Here is a 16,787-nt window from a genome sequence, read left to right as displayed (position 1 = left end):
CCTTATAGACAAACAGCTATACCTTGGAACAGATTGCCTCTAGTTTCCTAAGGCTGTCACATGGGTACTTTTCAGACAATATGTTACCAATGTTTATTGGTCCTATCCAAGTGGACAGTTTTAGAACTGGTTATAATACTTTAGAATGAAAAGGTCTGTGTGTGACATTAGCCATAAAGATGCAATGAGTCTATATCAAGAGAATGCAGATAAACAAGCCCTAGCTGCTGTGTTTACAGAGAACATACTGCCTTGGCAAGCGCGCTTCCTGTCAAGCAGGAAAATACAACTCTTGGTATGAGAAATATTTTTTTCGTTATTTATATATATATACCTTTTTATAGAAGTGTTACATAAAAGGAGAAAACATATAGCACTTCAATTATAGTGTCCCTTTAAAGATGAAATACATGATTTGTAACATTAATATTCTTCAGTCCTTCATAATTTCAATACAACAAGATTCTGACACTCTAATAAGCATTCACACACTAGTTTGATATAAGATTGCACTTCAGTAATATACTGTATATTATTAGGTTTGGTCCTACAGATGTATGTGACCCTCAGTGTGACTTCCTGCACAAGCTTCACTTTCATTGTGTGGTTGAAGAATGTGGAGCCCTCTTCAGCACCTTGGATGGAGCCATAAAACATGCAAAGTATGTGCTAAAAATTCTTACTAGTTTGCTTATGCCTCCTTCTTTATATTGCAATACGACTTTCTGCACTTACAATATAGTAATAGTACAACCAAGGATACAGTATTCTTTTCTTAAAGGGGACCTGTCACCTTAAGAAATAATTCCAAATTATTTTCTATCATGTTAGTTGAGTAAAATTATCTTTACTTACACTATATTTGTTTTTTACATTTTGTTTCCTTCAGTCTTGAAATTACATAATCACAGCAAGCAGGCAGGTGCCATTTTGTTGACACTGTTATTAAGAAAAGTTGTGTATTACCACAAAATCTTGTGTATGCACCTGAATGGGGGACCTAATGCCCATACACAGTGTCCTACACAATTATAGAGCCTGAGGAGGGAAGGTGGAATGTGAGGAGTGCAGTGGCATGTAGGAAGTGCTGAATGGAAAGTGAAATTAATTGAGTGCCCCACCTCTATGCCTCAGGCTTAGAGGTGGGGGAGATATTTGATTGACAGTTCAGATATTTAAACACCTTTATAGCATGGATGGATGGATGTTTTAATGAAAAAAAAATTGTGTTCCATATTTAGTTTGACAGGTGTGCTTTAATCTCTGAAAATCCTGCTTCAGATATGTTTCTTCTTTCTGTTTTGACACTGCATTTCCTACCCTTCCCAACAAATTTGTGGTACAATTTTACTTACAGCTTCCATTTCCGGACTGATGTGGGAACTGCAAAAGGCAGCTCTGACTTCCCTTTTTCAGGAGACATCATAAACGCCTCAGGCCCCTCAACTCCCCCATTGCCTTCTATGATGCTCCCTGGATGTGAGGTACCAGCTTCCTGTCCAGCTGCTGTCCCATCAGCACCAACTCTACTTGCATGGAAGCAACTGGCATCCTCTATCCCGCAGATCCCCCAAATACCAGCTTCAATGCCCAGTCTGGCCACATGTCCTATGACAACAACTTCCTTGGAGAATGCAAAGCCTCAAGTCAAACCTGGATTCCTGCAGTTTCACGAAAAGTGAGTGTATTAGTCATGAACACAACAAATGTAAGAAGGGACAAAATATGCCATTTTGAAGGCAGACATGATCAAAGTAACATTTTATTTTGTATTTATTTTTTATAATGCGCTGTTCTGTACTGATAAAAAATATGTGTTTGCTTCAGAAACACTAAATTTTTTTACAAATAAGTTACTGTGTAGCCACAGGGCTATGGCAAAATGTTTTTTTGTTTACACAGATGATAAACACGAGTCAAATGCAATGAATGTCATTCTACAGGACTAAAAAATAAAAACTGTCCTCACATAAAAGAGGATATTTGTTGCCAATAAATAGTTTTATTTGTAGGCACTGGATAAACATGGCTGCCTTGGTACTTTGCAGTAATGTCACTTGGAAGGAACTTGTGGTTGATAGCAGGCATTTTTTGGTTTTATTTATCCAGCGTAAGTACTGTTGAAAGCAAATGTCCAATTGCTTAATAATCAATTAATTGCTGACAGCATATATTTGGTAAAGGGACAGCCATGTCCTCCAAATGCCCACATTGTTAATGTTATCAATGAAGTCCATTTATTTATAAGACACTGTTAAATATACAGCTTAAGTAACAACTTCTTTAGTAAACATAATGAAATAATGTTTGTGTTCCTATAAATAATATTCTTCTTTTTATTTGCTTTTCTTCTATACAGTGACCCCTGTCTAGCCACAGATTGTAAATATTCAAACAAATTTCACTTTCACTGTCTGTTTGGGAACTGCAAATATGTCTGTAAAACATCAGGCAAAGCTGAATCCCACTGCCTTGATCACATCAATCCAAATAATAGCCTGGTGAATGTTCGGGACCAGTTTGCATACTACTCTCTCCAGTGCCTGTGCCCTAATCAGGTGAGAGGAAAAGTGTTCAGAGACCAGAATATTAGCCTTGTATAAGTAGAGTGCTGGAATAAGTGCTGTCTCAATTACCTGTACATATATACATAGTAACATAGTAACATAGTAAGTAAGGTTGAAAAAAGACACATGTCCATCGAGTTCAACCTTTTTTTTTTTTTTTTTTGTTTATTAACTACCTATCTGCCAGTTGATCCAGAGGAAGGCAAAAAACCCATCTGAAGCCTCTCCAATTTGCCTTAGAGGGGGAAAAATTCCTTCCTGACTCCAAAATGGCAAACGGATTAGTCCCTGGATCAACTTGGACTATGAGCTATTTCCCATAACCCTGTATTCCCTTACTTGCTAAAAAGCCATCCAACCCCTTCTTAAAGCTATCTAATGTATCAGCCTGTACAACTGATTCAGGGAGAGAATTCCACATCTTCACAGCTCTCACTGTAAAAAACCCCTTCCGAATATTTAGGCGGAACCTCTTTTCTTCTAATCGGAATGAGTGACCTCGTGTCAGCTGGAAAGACCTACTGGTAAATAAAGCATTAGAGAGATTGTTATATGATCCCCTTATATATTTATACATAGTCATCATATCACCCCTTAAGCGCCTCTTCTCCAGCGTGAACATCCCCAATTTGGCCAGTCTTTCCTCATAGCTAAGATTTTCAATACCTTTTACCAGCTTAGTTGCTCTTCTCTGTACCCTCTCTAATACAATAATGTCCTGTTTGAGTGATGGAGACCAAAACTGTACGGCATATTCTAGATGGGGCCTTACAAGTGCTCTATACAGTGGAAGAATGACCCCCTCCTCCCGTGACTCTATGCCGCTTTTAATACAGCTCAAGACCTTATTTGCCCTTGATGCTGCTGACTGGCATTGCTTGCTACAGCCAAGTTTATCATCTACAAGGACTCCAAGGTCCTTTTCCATAATGGATTTGCCTAGTGCAGTCCCATTAAGGGTATAAGTGGCTTGGATATTTTTACATCCCAGGTGCATGACTTTACATTTATCAACATTGAATCTCATTTGCCACTTAGCTGCCCAGATTGCCAGTTTGTCAAGATCCTGTTGCAAGGATGCCACATCCTGGATGGAATTAATTGGGCTGGATAATTTTGTGTCATCTGCAAACACTGATACATTACTTACAACACCCTCCCCTAAGTCATTAATGAACAAGTTAAATAAAAGTGGACCCAATACTGAGCCCTGGGGGACCCCACTAAGAACCTTACTCCAAGTAGAGAATGTCCCATTAACAACCACCCTCTGTACCCGATCCTGTAGCCAGTTTCCTATCCATGTGCAAACGACTTCATTAAGCCCAACAGACCTTAGTTTAGAAAGCAGTCGTTTGTGGGGCACAGTATCAAACGCTTTGGCAAAATCCAAATAGATCACATCTACTGCCCCCCCACTATCCAGAATCTTACTTACCACATCATAAAATGCAATCAAATTCGTCTGACATGACCTATCCTTCATAAAGCCATGCTGATTGTTGCTCATAATGCCATTCATTAGGACAAAATTTTGTATGTGATCCCTTAACAAGCCTTCAAATAATTTGCCCACCACAGATGTCAAGCTTACTGGCCTATAATTGCCAGGCTGAGATCGTAATCCCTTTTTAAATATTGGAATAACATCAGCTTTTCTCCAATCCATAGGCACCATACCAGATGACAGTGAATCTGAGAAAATCAGAAATAAGGGCTGGTCTAAAACTGAACTAAGCTCTCTTAGAACCCGGGGGTGTATGCCATCAGGCCCTGGAGCCTTGTTTACATTAATTTGTATTAAAGCTTTTTGAATCATATCCTGAGTCAGCCACTGACTAGATTGAGCTGAACCATTCGTGCAGTTATTAAGTGAGCCTGTGAACCCAGACTCCTCTATTGTATACACTGAAGAAAAGAACTGATTTAACACATTTGCCTTATCTGTATCTGTTACAACCATACTGGTACCATTATTTAATGGAGCAACACTCTCAACCTGCATCTTTTTACTATTAATATATTTTAAAAAACTTTTTAGGGTTAGTTTTCACCTCCACCGCAATTAACTCTTCATTTCTTTTCTTAGCCTTCCGGATTGCTGATTTACAACATTTATTACAGTGTTTATATTCATTAAATGCAGCTTCTGTCCCTACAGATTTGTAGTTTTTAAATGCCTTTCTCTTCTTTCCCATTAACATCTTTACCTCTGTATTAAGCCACACAGGATGATTCTTAGAGCTTCTACGTTTAGTCCTTAAGGGAATAAATTGAGAACAGTAATGATTTAATATCATTTTAAAGGACAACCATTTCTGTTCTGTGTTTTTAGCTGAAAACCTAATGCCCCAATCAATGCTCTGTAGGGCAGCCCTCAAGGCACTAAAATTAGCTTTGGCAAAATTCATGGTTTTTGTTGCCCCAGTATATTTTTGTTTTTTGCACCAGACATTAAAAGATATAACATTATGGTCACTATTACCCAGGGGTTCAATGACTTGCACATTTGCTATAAGTTCTGGGTCATTTGAGATCACTAAATCAAGAATAGCATTTTTTCTGGTAGGCTCCTCAACAACCTGTGCTAAAAAATTGTCGTGCAATAAGTTTATAAACTTGCTCCCATTAACTGATCTAGCAGTACCATTGCTCCAGTCAATATCTGGGTAATTAAAATCCCCCATTATCATTACTTTACCTAAACTAGCAGCCTTTTCTATTGCATTAGGAGCTTTGTCTCTTCCTCCTCACTTACATTAGGGGGTCTATAGCATACTCCTACAATTAATTTGCTGGATTCTTTACAATTGGTGAAGAACTCCACCCATACGACTTCTGGCCCCTCATTTTCTAACATAACCTCCTCCTTTATATGAGCTTTTAAATCCTGCCTAACATACAGACATACCCCTCCTCCTTTTCTATTGCCTCTGTCCCTCCGAAACAAAGTATAGCCACTGATATTTACTGCCCAGTCATGCGACTCATTCAGCCATGTTTCGGCCACACCAATCACATCATATTTTCCTTCCATCACCAGCAGCTCCAGCTCTCCCATTTTACCAGTCAGACTTCTTGCATTTGTAAACATACATTTAATACTGGCACCATATTGAACATATGACATGTGGTCCTCCCTATCCTTAACAGTATCCCTAGCCAAATCTCCTCCCCCATTTTCCCTTTCTTTGCCCACTATCTCATCTAACCTGTCTACCACTGAATCTTTTACTGAACCCTCCCCCCCCACACCTAGTTTAAAATCTCCTCCAACCCTCTAGCCATCTTCTCTCCCAAAACAGCTGCCCCATCATCATTGAGGTGCAGCCCATCCCTAGCAAATAGCCTGTAGCCGACTGAAAAATCAGCCCAGTTCTCCAAAAACCCAAAACCCTCCTCCCTACACCAATCTTTTAGCCACGCATTAATCTCCCTACGCTCCCGCTGTCTCCTTAGCGTTGCTCGTGGCTCAGGTAATATCTCTGAGAAAATTACCTTGGAAGTCCTCGCCCTCAGCTTTGAACCTAGTTTTTTAAAATCATTTTTGAGGACTTCACCACCTCCTCTAACTTTGTCATTGGTACCTATGTGTACCAAGACCGCTGGGTCTTCCCCAGCCCCTCCCAATAATCTGTCAACTCGTTCCACCACATGCCGAACCCTAGCACCAGGCAAGCAGCAGACTGTTCGGCATGTAGGGGCCTTGCGACAGATTACCCTATCCACCTTTCTAATAATTGAATCCCCTATAACTAGAACCTGCCTTTCCTTCCTTGCACTCCCCCCACCACCCGTATTAGAGCCACTGCCTCCCGGGGTGCTCCGAGAGTCAGCCTGCTCCATACACGCCAGTTCGGAGTTTTCCTCCCCAGCATCTTCAGCCAAAACGGCGAATTTGCTGTTTTGGACAAACTGTGGACCAGCCCCCCTACTCTTCTGTCCCCTACTCCCCCTCTTGACTGTCACAAACCTTCCTCCCTCATTAGCCTCCACTGCCCCTTCTCCTCCCCCCACTCCACTAGCCCCTGCCAGTGGTTGCTCTGCGAGCCTCCTTTCCTCCCCCTCGTTTGCCGATGCTCTCAGTGCTGCAAGTTCACCCCTTAGAGTCTGCAGCTCAGATTCCAAGATGAAAACCCACCGACATCTCTCACATGTAAATACTGCATGGAACTGCTGCTCCAACACCACATACATGTGACAAGACACACACTGAGTAATACCAGCAAACCCACTCATATTTACACTGGGTACTTACAGTCTCCCAAATATACATGTTAAGGGAAAGTAGAATGGTAAAAATCGGCCTCCAAATTACAGTTGGAGCAGTCCCTAGCTCAGCACATTGCAATGTATTTAAATACTGGTTGATATTCAGTCATTTTTATGATTTTCAAAAGCAACTTTTTCTGTCTGTGTGCTCCACAAAATTATTGGCAAAACACCCCATTCTGCACATAAGAGACAGACATAAACACACACTGTAAACCTTTACATTAGTTAGAAGTATTCAATCCCAGATCACCTTCATTTGATGAATTTTCTTTATTCAGCAGAGATTGATTGTAAGTGCTATGGCAGATAGATCACCATGCCTTAAACACATCAATTATAGCTGAGACCAGAGTGCAGTCTTGTATGACTGTAGGGCCAGTGAGAGCATCTGTGTGCATACAGTTAGCCAAATGGTTACCTTGATACCTGCTTATTGCAATATATGTTTTTATTAAGTCTTACACTTTATACTTGTTTTCCAATGTGTATCACAGCACTGTGAGTTTAGAATGCGAGGGCATTACCACTGTCTTCATACCAACTGTTACTTTGTTACTAACATCACAACCAAATTGCCATGGCATGTAAAGAAGCATGAGAAGGCTGAAAGACGAGCAGCAAATGGCTTCAAGTACTTCACTAAAAGAGAAGACTGTAGAAGGATTGGTAAGATCACAAGAATATTGTTTTCCTATTAAAATGTATCACTGTTTTTTTTTAACAATGTTCAAGTTTTTATAGTACACTTTGGAGTCAACGATTCTAATTGCATTTTAGTCTTTTAATGAGGGTCATATAAAGTTAGCTAGGTTAGGTCAGGTATTTTGTGGAGGTAAATGAGAGTGACTTCTGTAAAAGAATGCTTCTCTCTGTGGGCATACTGTATTTACTAAAGAGTGAATTGTGGCTTTTTTATGAATTTTCACATAGAGACTATTTGCAGCGATATCGCCTATTTACTAAAATGGTGAGTAAGACGATAGAAAGTTTCTATTGTTTACCCCTTTCACAAAGTCTATTTTGCCAGGTTCAGGCTGGCAAACTCCCATTATAAAGATAGAGCAACCAGTTTTAAATCGCAATCAGTAGTTGAGATAATTCTCAACTACTATTGCATGGGGAAATAGACTGGTAAATTTTCACAGGGAATTTACACTAGGAGAAAATTCACCAAAATTTAAATTTGGTGACGTTAGATGAAGAGTAAATGTGCCCCTATGTCTTTTATCTGCTGTGTTAGTTAATTGCACATTACTGAGAGCCTAAAGCAGGAACATGGGTGTTTGTACTGACCAGTTGTATCTCTTATATTGGTATGTGCCACAAAGGGGATTGTAGGTACAGTACTCATATCTGGCTTAACTAGTTTTCATAGGTTAATATATATTACCTCATTTATAACAAAATGCAACACAAAATGCCACAATGATCCACAACAGTATAATGTTAATAATTTTGCAAAGGTGTGTTTGACTTTACTTACTGGGTACTTTTACTTCAACTAATTCCAGTGTAATATGGCATTTATTTTTCAAAACCATTCCTGGGGGTGCATAATAGCTGTGATTATTTATCTTAAAGTCTCAAACTGGCTTCAATCCAGTCACTGATTCCATTTTAGCCAGCCAGAATTAGAGTGAAGTTATGATAGCTGTTTCAGGGGGCTACGTACACCCACACAAAAGCTTGATTAGAAAATGAATAATGCTGGATGGAAAATTAGAAGAGGGCTCTGTATCAAATGTGAAGCTGCAAGCGAAGCAAGTATCAACACAGTTTGCATTCCCATGAAAGGATTTCTATTTTAAATCTGTTTTCATCTCTTTCTCCTGTATTTATATAGTGCTGACATGCTTCATTAGATCACCAATATAATTTATTAAATACCCCTGACTCAATAGCAAAAAAAAAAAAATAGGTAGTGTAATTCTTATCTTCCTAAAGTATTATTGGCATTAAAATTAAGCCAATTAATTGCCTTTGCATCCTTAAATGGTTAAATGTAAGTAAGTAAGTAAGTAAGTAGTGGTCCTTCACTTATCTTTTCACTGTTGAAATGTTTTCAAACAAACAAATCACAAGACCTCACCCTGTTAATTCATGAAGAATTCATATCCTTCGATATAATTGACTTGCAGTAACCCTGGTGATCATTGTCAACACACAGGCCAGTATGTAAACTCAGCTTACAGATGTCAGAAGTAGCTGAATATTTGCTCACCTTTTATAAGTTACAGGTGCCAGGCCAGCTGACAAAGCCAGGCAATGTTGTCTTGGTGACTGCAAGTCCTCACCTGTCAGCTCCTCCACCTGTTTGTACTGGTTTCCAGAGCAACATTCACAAAGACTGGAAAAGAATAAACTGAAGAAAAAAATTTACCATTAATTTTCCTAGCGTTGGAAATAAACTGCTGATACAGAAGAAGACGGAGTCTTATATGTATAATGTAGCAATAGATGTGTATTGTAGAGGTGGTCTGTTACTGAGGCATGATAACTTTAAATCTGTTTTTAGGGTGCAAATACAATCAGGTGAACAGTCACTTTCACTGCATTCGAGATGGTTGCCAGTTCTCATTCCTGCTGAAACACCAAATGACATCCCATGCCCGCAAGCACATGAGGAGGATGCTAGGAAAACATTTTGACCGAGTACCTGGCCAGGTACATAACTATTTCATTGGACTATATCCTTGCCTTTAACAATGATTTTATTGTAAAAACATGCACAGTGAACTATAAGGGCTCTTACTCACAAGCGGTTGTAGCTGTGCTCCCCTGCGTTCCGTTTTTCTGCATTCAGCCGCAGGGGAGCGCAGGAATAGACGCATTAAGTTCTTTCCAATGGGGCTGTACTCACACAGGCGCGTGTAGGCGCCAAACGCATGAAAAATGCAGCATGTTGCGTCTAAACCTGCGTTTGGCGCATACACGCGCCTGTGTGAGTACAGCCCCATTGAAAAGAACTTAATGCGTCTATTCCTGCGCTCCCCTGCGGCGGAACGCAGGGGAGCGCAGGTAAAAATCGTGAGTAACAGCCCTTAAGATTACCATTGCACACATAAACAAAAAACAGAAATAAAGATTCAGTGAATGGACACTTAAAGGGATGGTTCACCTTTAAGGCAACTTTTATTATGTTATAGAATGGCCAATTCTAAGCAACTTTTCATTTGGTTTTCATTATTTATTTTTTTATAGTTTTATAGTTATTTGGCTTTTTCTTCTGACTCTTTGCAGCTTTCAAATGGGCGTCGCTGACTCCCTTCTAAAAATCAAACGCTCTGTAAGGCTACAAATGTATTGTTAATGTTACTTTTTATTACTGATTCTTCTATTCATATTCCAGTCTCTTATTCAAATCAATGCATGGTTGCTAGGGTAATTTGGACCTTAGTTACCAGATTGCGTAAGATGCAAATTGAAGAGCTTCTGAATAGAAAGCTAAATAACTCAAAAACCTTCAATAATAAAAAATGGCAAACAAATTGCAAATTGTCTCAGAAAATCACTCTCTACATCATACATGTTATCTCAAAGGTGACATTCCTTGGACTACTTTCATAATTTCTTGCATCTTATTTTTACATATCCAGATACCAAATCACAATATACCATACAACAACAAAAAAAGCAATTTCCTACGTAACACAGGACAGTATGTGTACTCATCTTATCCTTTGCATTACCCAAGTATGGATAACCAACAAAATCCATGTAATATATTTTAATTCATTTCCATGAGGGGCACAGTTTTGTTCAAGCTTAGTATTTGGGATCAAAGCAACACACTCATATGTTTTTTATTACATAGCAGTTTTTAGTCAGAAGACTGGCAGATAAAGCTGGCTGACTAACTTATACTGTGTAGTAGAGTCCTGCGCGGAAACAATTTGTTAAACCCGAACCCGACCAGAGATCCGCATACTTACCCACTTGGACCCGCTACCTGACCCGCAAGTACCTTATCCGCAACCCGACCTGCTGCAGGACTCTACTGTGTAGTGAACAGGATAGGAGCCTATGCATTAACCTACATGGTGATGGTAACCTCTATAATCTACACCTGCACCTAAAAAGTAGCTTTTACCATTGTTGTTGTAGGTTGTCTGCCATGCTGGCAGAAGTGACAATTCCCAGGTGACCACAGCACCCAGCCCATCATCTACAGACACACTTTCATCTTTCCAAACTACACCCCAAAATTTCCTTGATACGGAGACTGATGAATACTTGGACTACACAGGGGCAGGCAGCCCTGATGGGATGTCTTCTGAGTCCTCCAACATGGATCGCAGTTGCTCCAGTACTCCAGTAGGCAACGAAAGTGCAGAAGCAGGTAAATGAAAAGCATGTCATTGTACTTTGCAAACTGTGTCTGCATTGCATGTGTTACAGTACAATACAGTTAAATTTTTTTCTATTGTAGATATGTTGCCATCAAATAAAAGTGTACTTAAATATCCTTACTGGTGATTTAGACCAACTTTTTAATGATTTGTAATTAAGCCCATATACATAACTTTTCATCCCTATGGGCTGGTGATGTGAGTCTGGACCACACGCTGCTGTTTCATGTCTGTTATTTTCTGTCATCTCATAATTTTCTTTCTCCAGCTTTTCATTTTTGGTTCATTTTATTCTGTTCTTTTTCTCTCTGTTCTATTTTCCTGCTTTTCTCCTGACTCTCCAGGCTGCCTGGTCCCTTCTGCCTCTGATGGTGCTCTCACCCACAATGTACCTCTGCCACCACCTCCAACAGCAACAGCTGTTCCTCATGCTCCTTCCTTTACACCTTCCTTGGTCAGGTCTCCTCTTACTTCCCTCCCGTATCTGCTCTCACCATCCTGTGTTTCATACTCCCTAATCACTGCCAGTTTGGGTGTCGGCAGGGGCATTGTGGTGCCCAACAACAGCGCTCCAGCTTTCACACCAGTTATAGCCACTTCAGCTCCAGTCAAAAATGATGTCCCTCTAGTACAGGATGCTGCAGGTAGCTATGAGCATTTTTTATCCCATGCATCCATCCTACATTTGTCTTGTAAACTTGCCGATATAAAATTTTCTCACTAAGATATTAACTGTTAAATAGCCTGCTATGTATGGCAAACATAACATACTTACCAATAATAAGAAATTAAGCGTAAGATCAGAACTTCAAAATAAACCATAAATTTTATTTCCTTCCTGTTTTTCGTTGATTTTATGCTCTCACAAAAGTTGTACATGGTGTTTTAATTCTAAGAATCTATTGGTTATTCTAGCTTCCAGGATAAGATTGTTATTGACTTTTGATGCCTCGTCAAGTAACTAATTAGACACTGTGTTGCAATAATCATGCAACATATGCTTGTTCTTTGTACTAGTCATTGATATATAAACCCTTGTTTCTTTCTGAAGGCAACACCATCACCATGCCAACAGCTTCGGGAGCTAAGAAAAGGTTTTGGATAATTGAGGATATGTCTCCTTTCGGCAAGAGACGCAAAACTGCTTCATCACGCAAAATGTTGGATGAGGGCATGATGTTAGAGGGTTTCAGACGTTATGATCTTTATGAAGATTGCAAGGACTCAGCTTGCCAGTTTTCTTTGAAAGTCACTCACTACCATTGCACTAGAGAGAACTGTGGCTATAAGTTCTGTGGTCGGACCCACATGTACAAGCATGCCCAACACCATGACAGAGTAGACAACCTAGTTCTGGATGACTTTAAACGATTCAAATCCTCCCTAAGCTGCAACTTCCCAGATTGTCAGTTTTCAGGCAACAGTACACACTTTCACTGTTTGCGATGTGGCTTCCGATGCACTGACAGCACAAAAGTGACTGCTCACCGCAAACATCATGGCAAGCAAGATGTCATCAGTGCTGCTGGCTTCTGCCAGTTTAGCTCTAGTGTAGATTGCGAAGTGTCCGATTGCAAGTACAAGCTTAAGTGTTCCCACTTTCATTGCACTTATCCCAGCTGCAAGCACACGGTGGTGGGTATGTCTCAGATGGACTCACACAAACGTAAGCATGAGAAGCAAGAACGAGGAGACCTTCCATCAGTCTCCCCAGGCCCTGAGATATTAACTCAAACTGGCATTGAATATGACCTCCAAAATCCACCAGTTAACTTGGACAGCTCCCTGAATCTGAGCACAGACAACCACAGCTCACTTCTCTTCCTGCAAAATCCAGTTGGAGTGGGATTGAATGATTCATTAGACCTTAGCAAGAAGCCACAAGTTGGGGCCATTGCAGACTCAAGACAAGAAATTCAGGACAATCTAGCAGGGCACTCTGGAGATGCTGATGACTTTTTATCACAGGATGAGGATGATGATGACGACGATGAAGAAGAAGAAATGAACGATGACGAGGAGGAAGATGAGGAAGATCTTAATTCAGATTCAGATGACTCCTTACCTGTTGGTGAATGTTTAGCAAGGAAAGAAGATGAAGAAAGTACAGTGGGTTCTACAAATCACTGTGATACTTCACAAATCCCTTTAAATCTCCAAACATCCCCTTAAATCCATAATGTATTTTTTTATGTATAAATGGAGGGCCCTGCTCTCTGTTGATCTGGAAAAACAATAACAACACGTGAAGGAAAAGGACCCTAAATACTTCTGAATGTGTTCTGCTTTTAACTAAGCCACCAGTTGAGAGGACTGAGGGAAGCATTTTGGCAAATCCTCAAAATGAAAGCATGAATTCTGGTACATGACACCAGTGGGACTAGATTAAGTGACTTCTTGCAACTTGAAATCCATCTTCACTTTACCATGCCCTGGTATCAGATATGGAAAAAAGAAGATGAGGTACTAGTTGTTACTCCTCTAGCACCAAAAAGGGGAGGAGCTACTGTATGTTTTTAAGCTAGAGGAGGCAACTAGGTTGGGTTTGTGGGTATTTATTGACAAGCATTATTGGGTGCCCTATGCTGATGCTCTCTTCTGTTCTTCCAGTTTCTATCTGGGTTATTCCCAGGAAGTTAATGATTTATTTTATAAATATTTATATAGAAATCTTTCCTCTGCACCATTTGTTCTAGTTAATTTATTTATTTGGTATTGTTCCAGCATAATGAAAGGGGACTAAGCTTATATCAGTGGCCAGAATTGTGTTGAAATTTTGCTAGTATGGAGTGATGGTGGGTGGGAAGCATAAAAGGTGGCATAACTGCAGTTACATGGTTGGTTCCATGTTAAAAACTCAGGGGTAAGCAATCAATATCAGATGCTAGATGAGCTCTCTTCTCTAGTTCAGCTTCCCCTAACTCTTCAAACATATGCTAGGGAACAGGATGATGTGCACTTAAATGAGGAGTCTGTGAGTAGATTTGTGCTAGCCCTGTAAGCAGCAAAAGTTGGGTGTTCCACCTCAGACCTCTGAATATAGCACAGGATATTCTCTCTCAGGTAGAAAATCATTCAGCAAAGAAGCTACTTCATAACATGGTGGGAGTGAAATGAACAATTAAAATTTTGCCAGTTGGCTTAGGTAATATGTAATAAATGGGTTCCTGCATTAGGATAGGAAGGCTGTAAACCGAGTTTTATTACGTTTGGAGTGTCAATACCAAAAAAAGAAAACACTACAAGCTTAACCTCCCACTTCTACTATTATACAGTAACTACACATCCACCGTGTCATGTTTTCAGTCTGATATATATATATATATATATATTACCCTGAACAAAAAACACAACAAAAAAGATGGGTGGAAAACCTCTAGTGTTTGCAACAAATGGTGTCAGAGATACAGATGAATTATGATTAAACAAAAATAAAGTTGTACAGTATTTTTTCTGTAAAGGTTATATATAGAACAAAAGGTAAAAATAAGAAAAAAAGCTTGCAAAAAGGTGGCATGGTGTTATGTCTGGGTGACTTCAGGCATTGGCATTATCACCTTCTCCCTGCTCTAATTGCGCTTTTGGTTTTGTAGTTTCTGATTTTACGGAGTCGGGAGGTTTGACTTCACTTTAGCACTGAAACGCGATTCCGACTTTTAACTTGAATTTTATAGAAAAAAAGGAATGTTCAGATAATATGAACGATTGTAATCTTCAGATAGTTGATAAAAGTTTGTAGTTATTTAATTCTGTGGGTTCACACGCCCCTTCCTCAATCAGTTCTGTGTGTTTTTATTTTCAGTTACAGTTTCCCTCTTTTCTTTGTATGTCAATTGTGACATGAGACTACAAACCTGCACCTTTTAACTGTGGATGATGCAAACATGATATGAATTACATTCTATTGTCGTCTTTCTAAGCCACAATAAACTTGAATTCAGGTTTGGAGGTAGGAAAGGCTAGGAAGCAATGCACCCCATTGGGTGGCTGGACAACTTTAGGTCTTGAAAGCTGCACCCAGGCTAGACTTTTATTTCTGGTTTGTTTTATTTTTTTATATATATATTCATACTCAAGTAGAACATCTATCAAGTCTGGTCTGTGTGACTTAAGGCCCCCATACACGGGCCCGATAAAAGCTGCCGGCAGAGTGAGTCGGCAACTTATTGGCCCGTGTGTGTAGCCATCCATCGGTTGTCCGGGTAGGGTAGGGTAAATAAATCCAGACGGTTTGCGGCCGCATCTTTTCGTTGATGCGTTCCCGCTTTCCGACCACCCGTATGGCCTCCAATAAGCCCGATATTGCCCTCCTCAATGTGAGTATATCGGGGAGAGATCTGCTTGCTTGGCAACATCGCCAAACGAGCAGATCTCCCTGTGTGTGGCCACCTTTAGGGACCTCCCTTGTCTAGCCCACTGTATGCTTTATATTGTATCTTAATCTTTAACACAACAAACGTCTCTCTCACACTCCTGCAGTTCTGTAGAACTTATGCGTTGAAACTGACAAATTCAAATGGCACTTTTAACTGTATTAAAAATAATATGTTGCTTGATGGTCCAGCACCAGCAAGAGAAGTGAAGGGAGTATAGTGAGTTACTGAAATTCCCCCAGGAGACTCAATCTCAAAGCATCACAAGATTTGTTCATTTCTAAAATATAAATAACAATAGCAAAAAAAAAAAAAAACAAGCAAATCCATTTACAATGTAGCAGAAAAAAAGATAAAATGAAAATGAGGTTGGAGGTTTTATAAGGTTGGTATTGCACAGTAGGACATAAGCCATCTCCAACTCATCTTCAGAATTTAATGTGTCATTTTGTTTTTACTTTTCTGTAGAAACAAAACAAAGGTCTTTCTTTGCACTGGCTAATTACTGTTTACTATCTATATCTAAATACTCTAGTTGTATAATGATATAGGTATAAGCATATGCATGTGTCACTGGGTATGTGAGATATATGTGTATATATGTATATATGTACACACAGACACATATGTATTACATCCAATTATTCGAAGATTTAATCTAAAGCCAGGAAAGAATATGTTCCGCAACATACTTGAATTGGATTTTCCCACATTGCTAAGAACTGAATATTTTTCCACTTGAATTTAGTGCTGTTAGAAATTTAATATATGTGTTTATTTATTTGATTTTTTTTGTGCATGACTGATGCAAGGTTTGACATTTTCACTCAATAAAAACTGGAAAAAGTACACATTGCTCTCATTGTTTCAATGCTTCTTATTAACAGTAATTATTTTACACTTTAGAACAGGAATACTGTGGGAATAACATTGTCATTGATTGAAGCTATTGAGTTTATGGAGCGGTACTGTTTCCACTCAAACTGCATCTTGTGGTCACGTAATCTCATTGGAACACAGTGATAAGCAGTTACTTTTGTTTCCTAAAATGTCAGTTTGAATTCTACACAAAATAGAATTTTAGATTATTGATCTGCCAAAAAGTATTTAGATATCTACCTGTCCAGCTTCTCATTCTAAAACCAAGGCTATTAATATGATGTTTGGCTATCTTTTTGCAGCTATGACAACCTTTCCCATCTACTCTTGATCTTTAGACATTG

General features: G+C 39.4%; 1 protein-coding gene across 6 annotated transcripts in view; it reads left to right on the top strand.

Moving 5' to 3' along the window:
* Nucleotides 1–16,413, top strand: part of casz1.S (castor zinc finger 1 S homeolog) — a 309,346-nt gene extending 292,933 nt beyond the window's left edge. For 5 of the 6 annotated variants that reach the window (XM_018227624.2, XM_041571250.1, XM_041571251.1 and 2 more), the window contains 8 exons: nt 540–662; nt 1,358–1,678; nt 2,360–2,558; nt 7,337–7,508; nt 9,358–9,506; nt 10,947–11,181; nt 11,536–11,835; nt 12,243–16,413. In XM_018227624.2, the coding sequence (XP_018083113.1) occupies nt 540–662; nt 1,358–1,678; nt 2,360–2,558; nt 7,337–7,508; nt 9,358–9,506; nt 10,947–11,181; nt 11,536–11,835; nt 12,243–13,363 (2,620 nt within the window). In that variant the 3' untranslated portion in view covers nt 13,364–16,413. The remainder of the gene's footprint in view (nt 1–539; nt 663–1,357; nt 1,679–2,359; nt 2,559–7,336; nt 7,509–9,357; nt 9,507–10,946; nt 11,182–11,535; nt 11,836–12,242) is intronic. The other variant, XM_018227627.2, reaches the window with a different exon arrangement.
* Nucleotides 16,414–16,787: the final 374 nt, after the last annotated feature.

This window comes from Xenopus laevis, chromosome 7S, assembly GCF_017654675.1.
Source record: "Xenopus laevis strain J_2021 chromosome 7S, Xenopus_laevis_v10.1, whole genome shotgun sequence".
In the NCBI taxonomy this organism is placed as follows: domain Eukaryota; kingdom Metazoa; phylum Chordata; class Amphibia; order Anura; family Pipidae; genus Xenopus; species Xenopus laevis.
The sequence above is the reverse complement of the archived record's forward strand: the minus strand, read 5'-3'. Positions and strand labels throughout refer to the sequence as shown.